This window comes from Lycium barbarum, chromosome 3, assembly GCF_019175385.1.
Source record: "Lycium barbarum isolate Lr01 chromosome 3, ASM1917538v2, whole genome shotgun sequence".
NCBI classification, from domain to species: domain Eukaryota; kingdom Viridiplantae; phylum Streptophyta; class Magnoliopsida; order Solanales; family Solanaceae; genus Lycium; species Lycium barbarum.
Genome location: NC_083339.1, coordinates 117,475,963 through 117,491,062, shown reverse-complemented (window position 1 = coordinate 117,491,062; position 15,100 = coordinate 117,475,963). Strand labels below are relative to the sequence as shown.

The window sequence follows — 15,100 nt, the reverse complement described above, 5'->3', positions numbered from 1 at the left end:
ATTAAGATTCCAAAGAAGTTAGAGGCAAGGAAGGGAAGTTCGTCAAACGAAACTCCGACGCAGTTCTGCAAAAAGGGAGTTCGACGGTCGTCCTTTGTACCGTCGAATGAGTCGACGTTTCGTCGATGGTACCGTAGAATTGAGTTAGAGCAAAGACCATCTGACGGACAGGTCGACGCTTCGTCGATCAGTTCGACGGACCGTCCTTCTCACCGTCGAATGAAGGGAAATGACAGATTGCTCACTGGAAATTTAACGACTTCGTAGACCAGATCGACGTCCCGTCGATCCAATCGACGCTCCGTCGATCTCACCGTACATCTCGGTCGGGACTGATTTCAAGAATTAATATAAGGACCCTCCTCCATTTTATTTCATTTCATCTTCCACCCTCTTCTCTCCAAGAACTCTCTAGAACCTTCTCCACCATTCATCCATAAGAAAGCAAAGGAAACCATGGTCAACTACACCAAATCCATGAAATCAAGCTTATGAAACCCATTAAAAGTTCATCTAAACCAAGAAAACTCAAGGGAAGTGAGTTAGGGTTTTGGTGAAAGAAGAGGAGCTTCACTTGAGGGTTGTTCATCCATCATCTAAGGTACGTTTTATGACCCTTCTTCAATGGTTTGAGTGGTTGAAAGTTGTAACACTTGAGTAGTGGAAGGATATAGAAATTGGGTCATGAATGTGTGAATAGTGTCATTATTGAATAATGGTTGGGATGAATCATGAATGTTGGTATGCTGTGATTGTAATTACGTTATAAATGACATTTAGACCATGAAATAAGTATTATATATGAGAAAACGCGATAATGAGTTATAACCAAAATTGTGAAGAAATTAGAGAGAAATGATGAATTGTGGTAAGAGTAGATAAATGATGAGTTCTGTTGCTATATTGTGAATGTGTTATTAACGTTTGGGAGCTGATATAGAATGTGGGAAAAGTAGTATAAACAAAGGAAGTGCTGCCCAATTTTCCTTAGAAATGATAAAATGTTCTTGTAGCTGAGTAACTAATGTTAATGCGATTCCTCTTGAAGGTAGAAACGTGGACAGCGAGGGAAACCAAGCGAACGATAAACTAGTTAAGAGCAAAAGGTATGTGAGGCTAGTCCTTTCTTTCCATGGTATGAATCCTGTAGCATGATCTCCCTTCTCTTCATGAATCTCTTAAATTCCGGAAAAGTTACGAACCTATGACCCTAAATTGCTACACAAGGCAATGAGTTAGAGTATATAAATTTTGGATGTTCATGATGGGATGTTCCCAAAACGTTCATGGTGTCATCTATTGTTTACACTCACCTCATACACTATTCCCTTCAAGGTGAGGCAGAATGTTAATGTGTGCTCCATAAGCAAATCGGGGAAACACGACCTTACGTCACCCTGATAAAGCATAGCTAACCTTAAGTCTTTATGCATGCATTATATTGAGCATATTATGATGATGAGATTACACCGCGCCTATTTGGCCGGGCATTCACCGCTAAGGCAAGTAGCTATACACCATGGCCAGATGGCATAGGCAAACACCACTAGTGGGCGGCATGAGATGGTACCCCGGACGCGGGAGGCCTGGAGGCCGGCTGATGTTATATATATATATATATATATATGTATGTATCTATGCTTACATGGGATGATGATACTTATGAGAGTAAGTCAGCATGCATTATTCTTTATGCTGCATAGTCAGTTACATGTTGTTCTTCATTGGTGTCCTCTTATTTCATTGATGTATTGTTATGGTTTATGCCTCTCATACTTAGTACAATGTTCGTACTGACGTCCGTTTTCTTTGGACGTTGTGTTTATGCCCACAGGTAGACAAGGAGGTGATCTTGATCCAGATTTGTAGGAGCTGTTAGCGGAATTGAGAGCACTCCATTGTTCCGGAGGTGCTTATGGTTATTTCCTTTATGTACATGTATATTTTGGGCACGACGGGGTCTTGTCCCGTCCATATGTCTAGTACTCTAGTAGAGGCTCGTAGATACGCAGTGTGGGTTGTATGGTCTCACGAGATTGCTATATGTATGTATATATATATGTGTATATGTTATTTCAATGACCAAAAGGCTTGTGCATAGAAAGGTAATTATGTTTTTGAAACGAAAGATGAACTTCGTTGTGCTTCGAGTATAATATCGAATAAAAGAGCTTTAAATGAGCATGATAAGTAGTAGAACGAAGGATGATCGATGGTTAGCCGGGGTATCCGTCGCGGCCCCTAGTCGGGTCGTGACACTACCATTACCAACAATGATTCCAAAATTATTGCTCAAATTAAAATAAGACGTGAGAGTACCTGAGTTGGCAGTCATGTGGGAAGTCGCTCCGGTGTCCATGTACCAATTATCATCCGGTTGATGCATGGACAGAGTGTGCATGGTTGCCTCCACGTCTGTCGGAGTGTACCCAGAATAGGTCGGACCATGCATGGAATAGGCCTGCTGAGGTCGTGGACCCGCACCGAGAATGTCGCTGCCGGGCCGCGGTGTGGTGGGACGCTGCTGCCACGGTCTCGTCGGATACGGGCAGGGGGCATTGGACACTGCTGGGGCGGCCAGGCAGGCCAGTAGTAGCCCCCTGCCGGTGGCTGTCCCGTCGGCCACTGGCCGTGGCTGGTTTGTCCGCCGCCACCGCGGCCGGATTTCCCGCGGTTGTTGTTGTTGTTGTTGTTGTTGTTCCCCTTTCCTTTGTTCGTATTAGAATTCCTGCCACAATTATTATCACGACGGTTAGTTGAATTATTGTTGCCGCCAGGTGGCGGGGAGGGAGTATCATTATCAATAAGTAGAGCCGCGGGACTAGAATCACGAGCACGTTCCTTAGCTGCGGCGTCTTCGAGCTTGAGTCTGGAGCACACTTCAGAGAAAGAGGGCAGCACATCCTTCTGCTGGATGGTGGTGACAAAGTGTGCATATGTCTCCGGTAAGCTTGCAAGGAGGCGCAAGACCATACGTTGGTCGGACACCGGCGACCCCACGTTGGCAAGCTGATCCGCGAGAGATTTGAGCCTATTATAATAGGACATAACCGAGCCGAAGTCGGCTATTTTTGTGGTGGTGAATTCAGTTTCAAGGTACGCTGCCCTTGAGTGCTTGTTATCTTGGAAAAGTTGAGCAACTCGATTCCAAGCCTTCTCCGCAACATCATCCGCCACGAGAATAGAGGTAAGAATATCATGGGATACGGTGGTGTATATCCATTGAAGGACCACCGCATCTAGCCGTTTCCAAAGCAGAAGGTTAGTCGCCTTTGTTGCGTTGTACGCGGTGAGTTCAGTGGTGTCAGTTGGTGGTATGATGTGTTCAAGTACGGAGTGGACGCGGGCTAGAACTTTGAATAGTGTCGCCCATTCGTGATGATGGACGGTTTTCATGTCTAGAGTGATTGGGATTAAAGATTTCACATTCGTGACGGTTAAAGCAGAATGGAAATTTTTGTTGTCAGCCATTGAAGAGAGAAGAGGGAGGAGGAAGGGGTGGCGGCTACGGCTAGGGTTAGGAGAGAGGGAGGTGGACGACTAGGGTTTTTAGGAGAAACCTAGTCTGATACCATGTAGTAAATCAATTCGTGATCTGTATTGATGTATGAAAGTCATTATATACAAAGTAGGTATCTCACTATAAGAATGATACTAGGCTAAATTATAGGACCTAATTACTATACATAAGGAAGAAAATCTTTACAAATTTACGTAGACTTATTACATAGTCTATCAGATAGTGTTATGTTATTTTTGGAGGAATTGATGATTTTTGAAAATAATCAAAGTATAATTCATCTTGCCGAGTCTCCTACATTGGTCGGTGATGGGATTGATTATTTATATGGTTTTGGGCAATTCTCACCTGTTGAGTTAGCTTTTGAGGTTGAGTTACCCTAAGGTTCATTTCTTGTAATAATATCAGAGCCAAGTCCCATCTTATTTTTGAGCATTAAACCTAGGAACATGTTAATTTGTCATGTATTTACTTGAATGATATGCTACAAATCTTCTTTAAAGTGATTATTTTTATAATTGAAGAAATGAGAGGTCAATTATTGATTTGCCTGAGGTTTCTCGATATTGGGCCTACATCCCTGGACGTGCAGAGGAGGCTGAGTCTTCCACATCGGTTGGTGATGTTTTAATTAAATGCCTTTTTATATAATATATTTTCAGCTAGTTTTTAGGGTTGAGTTAGACCTAAAACTGTTTGTTATTCCATCTATAAATAAAAAAAATTGTTAATTGTACGAAGTCCTCATACACTCGTTAGCTCTTTGGATAGGTGAAATAACTAATATTCATAAGCAATTTTAACTTAGTATGATAAATTGATTTCAAGCTTAAAGAGTTCATTAAATAACTTACTAATAATCATGACATTATTTCGCTTTATTTAGTCTCTTTCTTCATGTCAGTGTACTAGTTGATCAAGAAAGGATCGGTCAAGAAATTAGCCTCACATAAAATCATTTCAAAGCTGAAACTAAAAAAAAAATGAATTTCATGTTGTTAATTTTCAACCAAAAAGTTAGATTTCTAGTTTTTATTACTACTGTCATTTTAGTGATCGACATACACATCAATGTGTGTGAGTCAATCAGTCATATGTTTTGGAACACTATGCGATACGCTTGTTGCCTTAAAGAATATACGCTTGGATGATTTTAAAATATTCGGATATGTACATCCATTTTAAAAAGCTCACAAAATCATAAACAATCAAGCCGATAAGGCTTATTGGCATGCACTTGGATACAGAATATATACTTATAAACAATAGACACATTGTTTTAAAGAAATACATGCGCAAGTATTTTAAAAAATTGGTGCAAGAGAATTTACCCAAGTTAACCATCAACTATGTTTATGATTTATAACTTGCATACACTTACAACTAGGTTAATCGGCTCTTGTAATGGTAATTTTTTAAAGAAAGTGTAATACTCATATATAGGTTTGAGATATAATGCACACACTAGCTTTAAAGAAATTCATGCTCAATTTTGAAGGAAGTCATGACTTGCCATGCCTCACATGTTATAGTACTAAAAATGTCTTGCTCAACTTATTTTTATAATTCACGTGCCTATTCTAGAAAATTAATGACATAAATAGTTAGATACACTGGTGGTTTAAATTTTAAAATCACCTCAGTTAGGGTAATCAACAAAGATGTGACTGCAACAATGGAGGAAATAGGAACTTCAGCAGATACATGATGACAAATGAGAAATAGGCCAAAGTTTACTTATAGGGGGTATAGCCCGACAGTATGAACTTAGTATACGCAAATTATATACAAGTCAGTCTGGATCAAAGATGAAGTGTTCCTTTTTACACGAATCCTGAAATTTGGGTACCCAGCTTCATCAGTAATCTTCATTGTGGATATAATCTGACGAGGCAAATTTATATCTTCAGTGAAGAATGCATTCCTTTTAGTTGCTTCAACATGGTTAGCAAGTAGATCTGCAAGGGTATTGCCTTCCAGAATATGTGTTGAGACTTGAATTAGCCTCTGCGAGTCATATTTTGGACACACTTGATATCTTCTCTAAATTCCCAAGAGCTTTTAATTTCTCTTTTTATCATTTGGATGATAAGGAGTGAATCTGATTCCACAGTCACTTTATAGAAACGATGTTCCAGGCACCATCTCATTCCACATTTGAAAGCTTGGATTTCCGCGGAGTTATTGCTGCTGCAGCCAAAATATCATAATGCGAATGACATCATCAAGAAGCCTAAGTGATTCCTAAGAACACCCCCTCCACCCGCACGTTCTGGATTTCTGTTGTTGCATCCATCAGCATTTAGCTTAAGTTCACCACAGGCAGGCTTTGTCCAACTAACCGATTTGATGTCCAGTTTGGGCCTGAGAGTATCAACATGTGCCTGCAAAAGAATTATTTGAACCTCATTTTGGAGACATGCTAATTGACTGCAATAAACACAGCAAATATAAGCTCAACTCATCATAAAGGGGGTTCAACAAAAGGTGGAACAAGTTAATGTCAAAGCAGCTCACTGCCTAAGAGAGGCAAACAAAGTCGCGGATCATTTGGCAAAGCTAACAATGAATAATCAGAATCGCTGCTTTAGTTTTGATTCTCTACAACATCTCTCAGTCGGAGCAAACGGTTCTTTCCACTTGGACAAATACCAAATGCCTTCCATTAAACTAAAATATGATACTGCCAACTTTTTTGTTTGCTAATCTCCATTAGTTTCATATTTGCGGGGTTAGAGTGTAGATAATAGTCCCCAAACCCTCCTTTTGCTGAGGATAAATTTGTTTATCCTTTTGTTGTATTTCGAGGTAAGGTCAAGCCCCCTTTTGTACTCTTTTTTTTTTTTTTGGAATATAATACCCTTCTAATCAGTGAGTTTTTTCAAAAAAGAATCATTTTGTTTGGACGCGACTTACCGTGCAACATGCACGCTATTCTAAGGAAGGGGTCCTCTATCTCTCTCATTTATTTAAGGAAGTGATTTATCATGCAACACATACGTTATTTAGAGATGTGAAAATTACCTTTAAAAAAAAAAAAAACAATACATTCGCCTATTCACTTTAAATCACCTAGGGTAATCGACGAATGTTGTTTGGAACCTGCCTACCCCAACTCAATTCTAGACTAACAATTTTAGTCAAGTATTGGAAGTTTATGGTGTCCTGACAATCAAATCAATGATCTTAAGGTGGAATTGGACTCTATGATTGTTGCCGATCAACATGATCAGTGGACTCCATAAACCTCCTTGTTGTAGTTAAGTACATAGCTAAACGTTGTATTAATGAAGTTTTAAGCTAAATTTGATTTTTCTTTATACGGCCAATAAAATGACCCGTAAAAGGCTAAAACAAGTACTGGAATCCTAGAGATATGGAAGACACGAGGATTCCATTAATGCAATACTTAGAATTATATTTGAGACATGTTTCTCAAAGGTAGATAGGAGGCTAGAACTATAAAAAGAGTACCTAAAGATCTCCTTGACGCATTTTATTCATATTCATTCTAAATTATCAGTAGTCTTAATTACCTTAGATGAGTTCTAAAAAGACAAATCGGAAGGAATGGGAAAATTTGGAATGAAGAATATAATTACCCCCATGCACTGTCTATTTGATAGTCTTTACCCCCCACCCGATCTCATCCTAAGAGAGTGATATACATCCGCTTGCCACGTGGATTTTTTTTTGTCCACATGACATTTTTTAAAAATAATTTTTTTTTACTTTGTAAAATTCATTAATTTTTAGATTTCATTTCGGATGAAATTAGTAAAAATATTTTTCTAGAACTCCACTTTTGAGGCAAAAAATATTTATTTGGCTCAAAATAGTGAAATTTAGTTAATTGTTTCTTTATACAAATTTTGCCGAAAAAGAAGAAATACACTGTTGAAACAAATAGTCATTACATCGAAATAAGATATAATATGAATTATACTGTTGGAACTTCATTATTTTGGAAAAGTTTTTATTTCAATAAACATAAAGAAGCTCTAACCAAGTTTTTTTAAAAATTATATATATATTGGCATGAAAAAGAAAAAAATAACAATCTAAAAAATAGTAATTTTTATGTTATACATTTGCAACTCCATTATTTTGGTTAAATCTTTTTTATTTGACTAAAAATAATAGAACCCTAAATTTTTTTCAACTGATTTTGGCCTGATAAGAAAATACATAAATAAAATAAATAGTCATTGCATCTAAAGAAGAATAAAAAATTAGTACTTCATTATCTATGACAACTATAATTTTATTTGGTTAATTTGATGGAGTACAAGCCAACTTTTTCCCCTTTTTATTTCTTTCAAATTGACCTGGGAAAAAAAATAAAAGAAATACAACAACAACAACACACCCAGTGTATTTTCACAAGTGGGATCTAGGGAGTGTATAGTGTACGCAGACCTTATCCCTACCTCGTGGAGATAGGGAGGTTGTTTCCGGTTGTTGAAATAAATTGTTGGAACAAGTTGCCATTGCATTTTAAAGAACAAATTTTAGAAGTGCAAAGTTGGAGTAAGATTTGCATTATGTATATTAAGCTGAAGCAAGAAAAAATACATAATTGAAATAAATAAATCATTATATATGATTATGTGGCAATTTAACAGTTGAAAAATAGCCTACTTAGGAGCTGATTTTTCATTGTTTGTCATCCCCATACACCTAAAAGAGAGTGTAACCATTCTCTTTGCCACATCCACATCTAGGGGGATAAAGACTATTAAATGGCCAAGTTTAGAAGAGTAATTAAGATTGTTGATAGTTTAGGGAAGATCTGAATAAAACATGCCAAATTGTAGGAGTTTTTAGATATTCTACCAACTATAAAAGTCATGTCCTTTGATGCAAGATGAAATTAGGAGTAAAAAAAAGAAAAACGATAGTCGAGATATTTATAAATAATTAATGATATAAGAAAAATTATACTGTCAATATAGTTTAATAGATTATAACAATCTACTTATTTTGTCTTTAGAATTAATACTAATTCATAAGAACATACAATTGCTTTTTAAGTATGAGAATTCTTTACACACTGTTAATGCATGTATAAAAGATAAAAATCATTCATAAAACCTCGATTTGTCTACCTTGAAATAATGATTTTGATCATGATATCTATGTAAATTTCCCCTATTTACCTCTAATTTTATATATTTGTTTAGTTGAAGTAGTATATATAATAATATTCTTTGTGCAAGCGTAATCAAGAAAGCACTTGACGATCAAACAACATGTATACCAAAGGCGTTATAATTTTCAAAACAAAAGAAGTAAAAACTAAAAAAATACAAAATTATATAGTTCTTAAGTCGAAAAAAGAAGAAGAGAGGATTTGTCTAGGCTCACCAAGTCATTTAATGCCCGAGATTTGTCTTTTACGTAAAATTTTCACTTAGTGTAACTAATTACGGAGTATTATGTATTCTACCTAATGTATCACTTAATTCTGACAATTCACTTAGGATTATATAATTTGATACATAGATCAGTACAATTTTTTTCAGTTTAGATAGATATTTATTAGAAGAAAATTGAACAACAACTTACAGCTAGGACCAGATTATTGCCACATTGGAGAATAGCATAACTGAAAATGGTCCACATAGCTAGCAAGAGAAAACATTTTCTACGATGTACATGGTTAAACTGATGAAAACTACACAACTGCTGCAAGCAGTAAAGCTAAAATAGAAGCAACACCAGAAAAATAAAAGCTAATAGTTTGATAAAATTGGTGGAGGGAACAAAATGATAGATGAATATCCTCAGTTCCCTCTGTCCCTTTTATCCCATTATGGAGCTGGCACATTTGTTACAAGCAATTCCTTTGAGTTCTTCAAAATTCCTGATAATATCTTCACCCGCTAATTTGTTAGGAATCAAAACAACTATATCCTCGTCGTTACCTTTTCTCTCCGCCACCACCATTTCGTTTTTATTTGCGGATGCACTCTCGATTTCAAGTGTAGGAGTAGGTAAGCTAATTGGAGAGACATTTGAACGTCGTCGAGAGCGATTACAGGAGGATGAATTAAAATTTAATGCTCTAGGCACAATATTTATGCCTTTTGGAAGCTTAGATTTGGCACCGCGGGTCCAGCGCCCAGAGAGATAACTATGATCGGTAGTGGGCGGCGGAGAATGGTTGTGTTCACCAGAATAGGCCACGATGAAAAGTTTTTCAGCCTTTGGGCTTCTCTCAATGTGCTTCTTTGCTCTGCAGCTTTTTGAGGTACTACACCTATAATAGTTCCTGTCGTGTCACATAGAATAGGCATCACAACTTTTTTTTAGGTCACCAAAACTGAAAAATGAATGGAATTTACTATGACATGAAAACAAATGGTGGAACTGGTGAGGAGAACGAACCTCGGGAATGGAGAAGTTCTTATTGTCTTTTGACCGTACTTACGCCATGCCCATGTATCATCCACGAGTTCTTCTTGTCTCAATTCATAGATAACTATCTTTTCCGACTGATTTTTCCTGTGATGACAAGGTGACTCATTTGATCTTAAAATTTATTTCACATAAAATGATGAGAAGGAGGGAATACTACCTTCTACGAGTCTGGATCAGAGCATTTCTATTGGGCACAGTAAAAGTAGGATGAACTTTAGCATGCATCACGACTTGTTGCTGTTGATTAATCAATTGATATGGGGTTGCTGCTGGCACACACGGTATCGCTGCTACTGGCACACGCAATGCTAGTGGTGGTGAAGGAGGGGGAAGATGAATTATTGGTTTGCTAAACTGAGCTGGCTGAATAGGAATGAGAGTTGTGGGGTTGATGATCGAAGAAGATTGATCATTTGGTTTTTGCTCGTGAGCAGTTGGCAAATCCCTAGAAATAAATTCAGCTAATCCTTTGAAAGGTATGCCATCATGGTCATCATCTAAAAGAATGTCAAAAAAATTCCAATCAACATCATTTTCAAAAGTCTGAGACTTTATGCCTAAACTAGGAACTACAACGTTGTTAAGTCTATTAATGTTGCAGTTTCTTACAACTGCACCTAGATCCCCACTGTTATCACCCATTTTAGCTCTATATAAAAATATATCTAGTTAGCTATAGAAAGAAAATGGGATATGGTAGGGGCAAAAACCTTAAGAAATTCAAAAATGTGCTTAGAGAAAAAACAAATTATGTGTTGTGAGAGAAGGAAGAAGGGGGCCCAAAGAGGGTGCTTACTAGGCTTTGAGGGGTAGGAAATTAGAGACCAAATAAGCTGGGATGAAGAAAACTAAACAGGTGTTGTTTATTATATAGAGGAACTCAAAGGGGGTACCCACCTACCCCGCACATCCGCATTCACTTAGCATTTAATGCACATTCAATGTTTTTTTCCTCTTTGTAGGCTGAGTTGTATTAACATCTTTACGTAGAGATAAAAAGAACAATCTAATAGTGAAAGAGACCCCTAAGAAAAGAAAATTTGCAATTTCAATTTTTCTTTTGATGTCTTTTAACTTTGCAAGAATGTCAAAAGTGAGACCAATAGTGACAATGAAGAACATTTTGTGGTGTTGGTAGGACCTTGACTATAGCACACTCTGATGAATCAGCAGCATATGCCACTGCTGCTTCAGAATTTTAGTTATTATAATGTTTGGAAAATGGAAACTAGTACACTCAAAAGATCATCGAAACCTTTGCTAATGCTTTTTGGGTGACGTGTCGTCTCATGTCTCAAGTGGTGCACTTCTCTGCCTAGATCCCATTGATGTTCATATCTACATAGACAACTAGATTGTGTTTTTTTTTTTTTTTAAAAAGAATATAAAAAAAAAAATCTTAGCCAAAGTAATCCTTGTAAAGAATTGGTTTATTTATCCTGGAGATTGAAGTTGTAAGTGGATGGTTACAATTCCACTTTACATTCAAGAAATATAAAGTTCAAATATCGGTAAAAGTACGCGTCTAACGTTTTACGAACACATTCTTTTTATGTGAAATGAATTTTTAAGATCAAATATGAGTCAAAACGATATTTTGAGAATCCCCCTATTATCCTTGAACTTTCAAAAGCAAAATATGTGGCAAGGCATGGAGACGTAAATTTATTCCCATCTGGAGTTCATTTTTATATCCTTTCTCACTTAAGATGGGTCACATCAAAGCATAATTGTTGGAAATAATAATTCAAAATTGTAGGAAATCAAAATTGGTTAGGATTTGGTATTTTAATTCATGTCTAGTTAAGATTTATAGTCAAATTAGTATAGGATTAGGTTTTCCTGTTTTGAGTTAAAATTTATTTCTTACTATTATAAATTGGGGTGCTACTAGCTATTTTCATAACAAGAGAAAAGAAGAGAGATTGTGGAGATTGTAAAGAGAGTTTAGAGATTCATAAAATTTATTAATAAAATATTTTCTTTCAAATTGGTATCAGAGCTTCTACGATTCTGATAGAGAATCAAAGAGGTTCCGCTGCCGGCGGGTGGCTATAACCCCTATATGTTGCCCGTCTGGCAAAAATTTATGTAGGCAAACATTGGGCCAATTATTTATGCATTAAAATAATCATGCTGAATATGATTGATAAAAGACCTTGCAGGTTTAAAGGAGCAAACAAATCTGCATAAGAGGAAGGAATGACCTTCTCTATTTTTTTTTTTTGGAGAAGTGGGTTAAAACAAAAAGTTAGTGACAAAGTGCATCAACGATAGTTGGAGAGAAGTGCTCCAACAATTGAAAGTTGAAGAGAAGTGCTTCAACAAAATTGAATGTTGATGAGAAGTGCGTCAACTATTGGAAGTTGGAGAGAAGTGCTCCAACACAACCAAGAAAAAAATTATGGGTGTTGGAGAGATTTTCTCCAACTATTGGAAGTTGGAGAGTTGGAGAAGAAAAAAAAAATTGAAAGTTGGAGAGAAGTGCTCCAACACAACAAAAAAATAAAAATAAATTGGAAGGTTGATAAGAAAGTGCATCATCAACGGGGTTGGTGATAAGTGCATCAACAGGGTTGGAGACAAGTGCTTCAACAAAAATTAAAGGTTGGTTTCTAGTGCATCAACAGGGTTGGTGACAAGTGCATCAACGGGGTTGGAGACAAGTACTTCAACAAATGGTGTTGGTTACAAGTGCATCAACGGGGTTGAAGACAAGTGCTTCAACAAAAATTGAAGGTTGGTGACAAGTGCATCAAGGGGGTTGGAGACAAGTGCTTCAACAAAAATTAAAGGTTTGTGACAAGTGCATCAACAAGGTTAGTGACAAGTGCATCAACGGGGTTGAAGACAAGTGCTTCAACAAAATTTGGTGTTGCTGACAAACTGCATTAACGAGGTTGGAAACAAGTGCTTCAACAAAATTTGGTGTTGGTGACAAGTGCATCAACTGGGCTGGAGACAAGTGCTTCAACAAAAACTGAAGGTTAGTGACAAGTGCATCAACGGGGTTAGTGACAAGTGCATCAACGAGGTTGGAAACAAGTGCTTCAACAAAAATTAAAGTTTGGTGATAAGTGCATCAACGGGTGAGTGACGGTTGAAGAGAAAGTGTTTCAACAATTGATGGGTTGGAAACAATTACCTCAACAATTTGAAGATGGTGACAAGTGGATCAAGAATTTGATATACAATTTTGAATTACGGAAGAATGTTGAAAATAATAATTCAAAATTGTAGGAAATCAAATTTGGTTAGGATTTGGTATTTTAATTCATGTCTAGTCAGGATTTATAGTCAAATTAGTATAGGAATAGATTTTCCTATTTTGATTTAAAGTAAATTTCTTACTCTTATAAATTTGGATACTACTAGCTATTTTCATAACAAGAGAGAATAAGAGAGATTATGAAGATTGTAGAGAGCGTTTAAATATTTATATAGTTTATCAATAAAATATTTTCCTCCAATAATGTTAACCTGGATGGGATCTTTACGTAGAATGGGATATGACAACTTCTTTTTTCTTTGTCTTCCAAAATACGATGCATACCTATTACGTGGTATAGCCTGATTTTGCGTTGGTCAAAGTCAACACAAATGGCGATAGCCTGATTTTAACTTAGCTCTTCTTTTTGGTACATAGTAGCTAGCAGATCTCTTAAAAAGTTTCTCCCTCAAATAATGTGAATGTTTTTGTAGATATAGGGATATTTCTTGTAGAAGTTTTTGATGATGCCCTGAACATATTTGAGATCTAATGGCTGACTTGAGATCTCCTTATGTACCTAGTAAATATTTGTATTTTGCTTTTCTCTGTTCTTGCCATGGAGGTTTTGGTTCTTACGTCCCCCTCCATTGTACTCTCATTTCTTTTATTATATAATCATCTCATTCACTTTTACTTGTCCATTATAATAAAAATAGATTTTCACTTTTACTTGTCCATTTTAACATAGCAAGAGAAAAATAATTTTTTTCCCCCTATTTTACCCATAGCATTAATTACTTATTCCAAGTCATATCCTAGTTTTTTAGTTTTATTTTGATTAATTTCATTCTTTTTAACCCCTCCCTAGGAGTGTATCATTTTCCTATTTCATTAAGACTATACACACAATTAATATTGTATCATGGTAAAACAAGCACTTCATTTATTATTGCTAAAGGGGTACTCAAAGTCCATTGTGGACAAGTAAAAGTGAATGGCTGGAGTATATGATAAGGGTCTTTGCCAAACTCCCCTCTGTCGCGGAAGGTGAAAACCCAGATGGATAAAATTAAAAGAAAAACTTTGAAGAAAAGAATTAAATACGATCTACGACGAATAACATGGTGATCTCATGTTCTTTCTCTGGATGCAACTACTCATATGCCACGGTAACATAATTTTATTAATCATCTTCTGCAAAGCACATGCTAGTTAAGCATATTTAGTAGATAAATACTTATGTAGAATAGATAGATATATACATGTCCTTTTTTTTGCTTTACTTGGGACATGAGTCTCCAGTAGTGTTACAAGAAAATGAAAAATTACTTTTACGTTCGGTTTAGAGGGTTTGTTCTTGTAAAATTGGATTCTGTAAATCTTTTCCATGAGAATTAATCAATATTAAAGATGCAACATTCGAAGTGGTTGAACACACAAACCAAATAAGGTGTGATTAGTGGGAGAAAAATCCTAATTGCACATATATAACAATAACTTAATTGGTGTTTCCAAATTGGGATTAATGCGATTTCGGAAATACAGAGAAAGAATAGATGTGTAGAATCCTTGCAAGTAATACCAACATAATAGCTATATAACCTATTGCTTGCCCCTTCCCAGTTTCCAAACATATTTTTAATGATGGTGCTATTCAAGCCAGTTTGCCAACATGTATCAGGCAATTCTGCCCACCAAACTAGATAGATAAGAAGAATTACCTACCTTAATAATTTTGGACTCAATTGAAATTTGATCGTTTTCCATTACTTTCTAGGTTTTTCATCCATCCTTCCACTTCAGTTTCTAGTTTGGGATTCTACTTGTTTTCATATTATGACATGTGATAGTACAAATGAACTATCAAATCGGGACCAAAGAGAAAAAACAATGTTAAATTAAATCAGTTTAAGTTGGAAAATACCAAAGCTAATAGAACCTCAAAG

At 36.3% G+C, this 15,100-nt stretch overlaps 1 protein-coding gene across 1 annotated transcript; it reads right to left on the bottom strand.

Annotated features, from left to right (window-relative positions):
- Positions 1-9,081: 9,081 nt before the first annotated feature.
- Positions 9,082-10,750, bottom strand: LOC132634047 (probable WRKY transcription factor 14). The gene is made up of 3 exons (XM_060350365.1): positions 10,101-10,750; positions 9,911-10,027; positions 9,082-9,794 (listed from the first exon to the last, which is right to left on the bottom strand). Exons 1-3 carry the CDS (start codon positions 10,583-10,585, stop codon positions 9,326-9,328), a joined length of 1,071 nt encoding a protein of 356 aa, XP_060206348.1. The 5' UTR covers positions 10,586-10,750; the 3' UTR covers positions 9,082-9,325.
- Between the last annotated feature and the right edge of the window lie 4,350 nt (positions 10,751-15,100).

Coding starts and splice junctions, on each gene's coding strand:
- LOC132634047 (XM_060350365.1), bottom strand. CDS start 10,585: ATGGGTGATAACAGTGGGGATCTAGGTGCAGTTGTAAGAAACTGCAAC. Junction 10,028..10,100: donor CTGATCCAGACTCGTAGAAG/GTAGTATTCCCT, acceptor TTGTCATCACAG/GAAAAATCAGTCGGAAAAGA. Junction 9,795..9,910: donor AGAACTTCTCCATTCCCGAG/GTTCGTTCTCCT, acceptor GTGACACGACAG/GAACTATTATAGGTGTAGTA.